The sequence below is a fragment of the Rhea americana genome, unplaced genomic scaffold (assembly GCF_003343005.1).
Source record: "Rhea americana isolate MKP2758 unplaced genomic scaffold, rheAme1 scaffold_477, whole genome shotgun sequence".
NCBI lineage: Eukaryota > Metazoa > Chordata > Aves > Rheiformes > Rheidae > Rhea > Rhea americana.
Window position 1 is genome coordinate 180,671 of NW_028186620.1, and position 7,443 is coordinate 188,113.

The window sequence follows — 7,443 nt, forward strand, 5'->3', positions numbered from 1 at the left end:
TTTTCTGGAACTTTTGCTTAGGAAGCCCTGTCAAACAGTAAAAGACTTGCAGGAAATCTGCAAGAACTGAAAATGACATACACTGTTTGGAAAAGGAAAGAATAATACTTTAGATCCAACTGAAATAATGTTAGGAGGAAACCACAAAAATTATCCAGGACATTCCAAGTCTCTCAGAAGACAAAAAGCAACTAGCAACTCATGCTTTAATGTTGGTTTGGTTGAAAGTTGACAAGGTTGCTTTTTGGAAGTGCCATCACTGTGAAGCTGTGGCCTCTCACATCCAATGGACTATTGCATGGTGAAGATGCACGCTTTGGGTGTTGGTGGTAGCCATCAGGGATTTGTGCCAAATTAGTCATTAGCCAAAACTGGAACCATTTACATGGCCCTCCACTGGTTACCCACTGTTTATCTGCAAATGCCTCAAGTTATACAAAAATCAGAACTAGAACCAAAAAAGGCTAATGCTGCACAAAAATGACAATACTTCTGTGTAGCTGTGCTCCACCTCACTACAACTCTAGCTTTTTTTTTTTTCTTGTATAATCACCTTTCCCAGGTGTTTTGAGACCACTCTCCCACCCTAGCAGCTAGAAAGGCTGCAAGGGTCACTGCAGAGCAAGGCAAGACCATCACATGCATTTGTAACTGTACATCTCAGTCCACACTTGCTTGTTAGTTGAAAGAACAGAATATTTTTTTACAGAACCCAAAGATAGTACAAATATTTCCCCATATGTTTCTCTCATTTGTTGATGTATTTCTCCTGCTATACTTGTGGTTGAAAGGCTGCGGAATGGTGCACCTATCTGACATGGGGACAATACAGATAATTCAGGGCAGGGGAAGGCATAACATTGTAAAACTCGGGCATCCTCCCCATTGCCAAATGGGGATCACATACAGCACCAAGTGATGTTAATGGAGAGCTGCTGCTCCTTTAGTTTCCTTCTCCCCTCCACCTTCCAGTAAATCTTCTCTTGACCAGTTCCATTTTCTCCACTCCCCTTTAGTCAGTTTTGCTCCTTCTCGCCATGCCATTTCTTTGGCTGGTTTCCCCACTCTTGCATTTCCAAGCTGGTCCTTGAGTGGGTCAAACTCTGTCTTACTGCTAGTACAGCTATATAGCACCCAGCTTTTCAGCTCCTGTGACTAAACTGGGGCTTCCTGGGCATTGCTGGAGCACTACATTCTGGATGGACCCAATCAGCTGAACTAGTGTCTCCAAGATGCAACCCTTGTCATGTGGGCACAGGGAGAACTGCAGACAGTATAGCAAGGAAAATGGAAGGGGATGAGATTTCCATAGGTTTAATTATCCAGAGAATTGTGCAAATGTGAAACCAGGAAATTTGATCTTTTAAAAATACCTGAGGCATATATTTCATCCACTTCCCGTGATGTAAATCAGGAGCAGTAGTTTGGGACTGGGTAAGAGCAATCAGCCTTAGCCTCAGCATTTGTAATCTTTGAGCTCTGGTGGAGGAAGGTGGCAGCTGACAAAGTTGCTTGGACAGTTCTGGTGTCTAGTGGTGTGCTATGCCTCCAGGAGTGGTCCAGCCATGCAGCACATCTCCCTGTGCTACCTGCATGGTGGATGTGTGGCTCAGACTATCACCCTCTTTTAATTTGAGGAAACAAGTTTCTGAGGGCACCTGCTGGGTATGGGGGGGGGTGGTCAATGTGCATTCATGTGCATGCACGAGTCTTCTGTGCTCTGGTGCTTGTCCATGAGTGCTATGCATGCACTGTTCTGCAAGGGAGCCCTGGAACGGGTGGATGATCCCAAGTATGTTTGTGTGCATGTGGGGAAAAGGCAGCATGCACGCTCACCTGGGTGGGAGCCAACCTCTGAGCCAAAGAAGATGCCTGCAATGTGACTGTTTTGTGTGTCAACCATCCCTGCCATATACACACTACCACCCCTGCAGTCCTCTGTACTGCTATAGCTTGCGGACCTGTTGTTTTTCAGGTCACTGCACTCTCAAATGGATAGCAGTTTCTTGCTATTTTCCCTGACATGCGTCACATTACATTGGCTTTGTTTGAAGCCAGCCCCTCTGATCCTGTCGCTGACAATAAGGAATCGTCCTTCTGCTCCTCCTGAGCTGCATCCTGACGTGGTTGCTCCTGCAGGTCGTGTTTGGGGTGGGAGGAAAGGATTAACTCTTTAATTGACATGACCACCTCCTTGCAAAATGAGGGGGTCAGGCTGGCACTGAGACTGAGGTATTGATGCTGCATGAATAGCTGGTCACAGCAGTAGTAACCACATTTCTGCTGGGCTGGGAGGTATCTGGCTATATGCTGCAGGTCCGCTAGGTGCTTCTGTGGCCTAGGATGGCAGGAGGCAGCATTGTGTACCTTATCCTGCCTTTGCTTGCCTGAACCCCACAGGACCTGGCCCCACATCCAGGAGGCACTGGCTGGCCTCTCCCCTTGACCACAGTTAGACATGGCACAAAATGCCTTCTGAGATGGGAGAGGGGTAACCAGGGAGCTCTACTGGCTCTCACACAACTGCCTTGGCATTTGGCTGATCTTGTTGTGAGGCAAACTGGGACCCAGAATACCAGTGTTTATTACAGACCATGGCAGAGAGCTTGGTAGATATACTGGTTGCACTGGATCAGGGAAGAGCAAATGGGACCTAAGACACTTGTTCCATAGCAGCTGCAGAGTTGATGGTCTTGGGTAGCTATTCACCCTGTGTTTCTCCTTCTGTGTTTCCTGGGGTATCTTCTGTTTCCTTAGTTACTGTTCAAGAGCAGTGTAATTGCCTAGGCACTTTTATTACCACATGAACTGGATCATTCAAAAGAAAAGGATAATTAATAGCAAAAAAAAATATTAAGCCTTCACTTTCCTTTGGGATGTGAAGGCTTTGCATGACAGAAGAGGGCACAGAAAACTTTGCAGGTGTGAGTGGCTCAGGGAGACCCTGCAGACTGACCCCAGGGATGCATTGCAGCCAAAAGCAAATCATTTCCATGCCAGGCATGTTTTCATTACCAGATGGTTGTGTGCTGAGGTGGCCCTATCCTCCTGCTTTGGACTGTGAGCCTCACAGAAGGTTGATGTTTTTGTGTTTCCCCCAGGGGACAGGAAGCTCTTTGTGGGCATGTTAAATAAGCAACAGTCTGAGGAAGATGTGCTCCAGCTCTTTGAACCCTTTGGGGTCATTGATGAATGTACAGTGCTCCGCGGACCCGATGGTAACAGCAAAGGTGTGAACCCCTCTGTGTGTTGTGCCCCTTTCTCCCTGCTCTTCAGATCATGCTCACCTGCCTTGCTGCCTGTGCCTTCCACCTTGCTCTGAAGCACTCATCCCCTACACTATCCTTTGGAGATGGGCTAGAGGAACCTGCATTCCAGCCAGACATGGGGAGTAGGGCAGGGAGAGTTATCTGCTGCAAGGACAGATTGGGGAAGTTGGGATGAGACCTGGCTGACAGAATGGGAAGCAGAGGACGAGTAGCTGAGTTACTAGGCTCACTAGTGAGCCTGCTGGCTCAATCTGGATCTGCAATTTGAAATGTTTTCATCCACAATTAGGAGTGCATGAAGAGTTTGGGGAAAGGGGGTAATGTGGGGTAAAAGTAGAGATGGTGACATCATCTACAGAGTGTATCACTGAGTGCCTTTGTTTTTCCAGGCTAGGGTATTTGGGATGAATCAGCCTTTTTGTCCTGCACATCCTCAGGGTGGCCCTCCTTTGCCCTATCTGAGATCCAAATACTGTGTCCTGCCTGGCTCTGCAGGTGGCAGCTTCACAGCATCCCTGTCACTGCAGTCTTCTGTGCTCTTTCTGTCCCTTTCTAGGCTGTGCTTTTGTAAAGTTCTCATCCCACACAGAGGCTCAGGCAGCAATCCACGCACTCCACGGCAGCCAGACAATGCCCGTGAGTATGAGGCCAGGGCACCTAACCTTTTCTCAATCCTCTTTCCCATCACCTTTTAGAAGGGAACACTCAGCACTGTTCAAAAACCACAGATTCAGCTACAGTTTCTACCTGGTTTGGTTGATGAGAGCGTGGGAGGAGTGTGTTGGGGGGGTGGGGGTGGGGGGATTATATCCATGCTCTTGTCTTTGGGAACCATCCTGTCTCTTGGGCTGGGTATTTGTGTCTATGTCTGTCCAAACTGGTAGGGACAGCATTTATGTTTATAAAGGCTAAAAAAAGAGAGAGCCAAGGACTGGGCCATGTATCTATCTTGGAGACAGCTATCTGGAATAGTTCAAAATAGAGCAGGGTGCAAGCTAACAATCCAGCAATATGGACAGTGAGTGCTCCAGTGCCTGTGCATACTCCCCAGCCTTGTTATCTAGGGGGTGCCAGAGGTTTGTGGGGCAGGCTGGGTGTGGGAGGGAATGCCTTGTGCATTGTGTGGGGTGCAGCTGCAGTTGTGCCCTCTTGTGCAAGCGGAGGTGCAGTTGTGATCTGTCTCTCACAATCTCTAACCTGGATTGCAGTAGTTTGTGGGCAGGACAGTGAGTTGCTGCAGCAAGGGTATTTGCAGCTGCCAGGACCTGCTTTGCCTGTCCAGCCAGCCTCATGGTAGTGGAAAGATAGTGCCTGCGTCTGACCATTGCCTGGGTATTCCTGGCAGCCCCCATCCTGCCACTTGGTAAATACAGCCAGGCATATATGCACATACTTGTGCAGCTGTGCCAGACCCCCTGTGTGTGAGGGCAGGGTGGGAAGGGAAAGAGATGAATGGATGGGAAAGGGAACAGGCCATATTCCAGGCAGCTCCTGAGCACTTTCCCTCCAACAGTTTTCTGCTCCTCTTCCCACTCCTCTCTGCTGTCTGTTCTGCCCCGTCCCACCCTGCCTGACTGCGACTCTCCGGCTGTCCCATGGCCTCCTCTCCCCCCCGCCTCCTCTCTCTGTCTCCTCTCTCTGTGCCTAGGGCGCCTCCTCCAGTTTAGTGGTGAAGTTTGCTGACACAGATAAAGAGAGGACCCTCCGTCGTATGCAGCAAATGGTGGGGCAGCTGGGGATATTCACACCATCTCTCACGTTGCCGTTCAGCCCATACAGCGCCTATGCGCAGGCTGTGAGTATCATGCATGTGTGTGGGGAAAGGTTGCCCTCTTGGCTATGGGGCGAGACTGTACTGGGCTGGGAGACCACAGATGGGGTCTCTGTAGCAAACGTGAAAGCATCCTGGCACCTGGGAGTCATTCCTGGCTTCAGTTTCTCAATCAGCAGCTCAGTCCCTGCACATTTCTCTCCTGGAAGGGTTGGCAGGGGAGAGCTGAGACCTTCTCAAAGTGAGGCTGGATTTCTCTGATGTGACGTAGACTGGCGGAGGTGTCTGGGAACAAGTCAAGCATGACCAGTGTTTTTCTGTCTTGTTTTGTGGACAGCACAGAGCCACGATTCCTCAGTGATGTCTGCCAGACATGGCAATCTGTCAACTTGTGAGCTCTTTTGTGTCCATGGCACAAACGCATTTCTCTGCTTCTGGACCACCATGAGAACTCTGGGCCCAGCTTCACATTTCTTTCTCTGCTGCACTTCTCAGGAAGGACCTAGTCCCCATTGCTGTCCTTGGCTCCCGAGGTTTTATCTTTCAGCTAGTGTGACTGTGTGGTTTGCCAGATGTTGGAGAGGGAGTTGTGGGTGGCAGAAGGTTGCAGATGTTTTATCTGGTGCCTTGTTTGGTAAAGCTGTCTGTGCCTTCAGTCTTAATGAGGGAACTTCATTGTCTTGGGGGTGATAATGGTGATTCCCATTGATGTTTGAGGCCAATCCCAAACTCAAGAAGGCCCTTCTCAGTGAAGAAAGCACTATCTTCTGGGTTGTCTCAGTGACTGTCGTCACCTTCAAGTCTCTCTGCTGCCAAAATTAAGCCCATGGAAAATGGTAATTGCTCAAGGCCATAAGAAATCCTTGTGTCAAAAGAAGGAACTTCAAGGTCCTTTCCTGGAGGGCAAAACAAACCTATTTTTCCCATATATCTGTGGACACGGCTTTTACCTCTGGCTCCAGGGGCAACTTGGTGTTCCTCTGCTGAATCTCCAAGACAGAAGAGAAACTGTCCCTCAACTATTGGCCATTTCATCACAAAGAACCCCCAGAAACACTCATCACTATGTATGTAGCAAGAGCATAGACTAGCAAGAGAAAATAGGCAGTGAATATGAAGGCCTGTACTGGTGGGGAATTTGGGCAAACAAGGGTAGCATCTGTCCAGTAGACTATTTGATTTTTCTGGTGAAAGCGGGTGAGAATGGTTATACCATTCTAAGCAGTAAGGCTGCCAGCAGAAGCATGATATAGTGGTAAGAGCCCTTTCTGAACAGATGACAGTATCTTTTGCCAGGGCCAGTCACTTCTGTCCAGCCCTGACATCCATGAGCCAGCTGCACCGGAGGTCTGAGTTTGTTGGCTCACTGGCTCAACCAAGACATGATTGTTCTGGTGTATTTTTCTGCTGCTCTGGAGATAGCACTGACTTGTGCAAGTGATGAGGAAGGAGGCAGAAATGGGTTGTGCAGTGAGGTCATGATGGCAGAAAGTACCTTATTAGCTCATGGCCTGGGATGTCTCATGAAGGAGAGCAGCAAGACCATCTAGACTTAGACTTTAAGAGCCTGCCTCACCCCTCCAATCTTCTGAAACTCCTCTTGAGGGCATCTTCTTTCTCCTTAGTTGTGTCTCTAGATTTGTCGCCTCCTCTGCAATTCTAGCCTGTCCTTTTGCCCTTCCTGCTTCAGCACTTTAATTTGGTTTTCCCCTTGACTCAGGGCTCAGCTTGTCTCTCACCCCTTCAGTTTTCTTTCTCCTTTCCCCCTTACTTTCCACTGATTTTGGTTCCTTTTCCTTCTTCCGAGACACCAATCTCACATCTGCATTGTTTCTTCTCCTGTCTTATCCCAGTCTTCAGTTTCCTGTCCTCTGGAGGAGGCATCCTGGAAAGTTTTCATATGTGTTCAGTATTGCCATCAGAGGAAGCCAGTACCAACCCTTTGAAAGGCCACCTAGGATCCTTGGAAGTGGGGGGCAGAAGGGAGGCTTTTCACTACCAACTGTCCTTACAGCTTCTCCAGATGTCCTGTCATGGGCTCTCCTAGGAGCTGGGATCCCTGAGGAGATAGGGCTCAGGGCATCTCTGACATAGCTCATGCTTTCAGAGTGCAGGGCTGGGAGTAGGAGATGCTGCCCCCCCTCCCCCCAAGTTGCTCACAGGTCCAGGAGATGCACCTAACAGTTATGTGGCTGGATTAGACTGAAAGGAGAGAGTGCCGTTACAATGAACTGGTGCATTACAGGCACTGTCTTTTATGATTACGTTTTAATGTGCCATCATTTTTCTCTTGCTGTCCCCATGGGATTTTTTTGCCTCTCCAAGTCAATGCAGTCCGAGAGATGTCACAAGGACGCTGATAGTACCCTGCCTGGGACAGGAAAGAAGAAAAAGTTTGGGACC

At 48.9% G+C, this 7,443-nt stretch overlaps 1 protein-coding gene across 11 annotated transcripts in view; it reads left to right on the forward strand.

Annotated features, from left to right (window-relative positions):
* Positions 1-7,443, forward strand: part of CELF5 (CUGBP Elav-like family member 5) — a 51,640-nt gene that overhangs the window by 35,573 nt on the left and 8,624 nt on the right. For 10 of the 11 annotated variants that reach the window (XM_085316634.1, XM_085316636.1, XM_085316637.1 and 7 more), the window contains 3 exons: positions 3,102-3,230; positions 3,826-3,905; positions 4,918-5,064. In XM_085316634.1, the coding sequence (XP_085172760.1) occupies positions 3,102-3,230; positions 3,826-3,905; positions 4,918-5,064 (356 nt within the window). The remainder of the gene's footprint in view (positions 1-3,101; positions 3,231-3,825; positions 3,906-4,917; positions 5,065-7,443) is intronic. The other variant, XM_085316642.1, reaches the window with a different exon arrangement.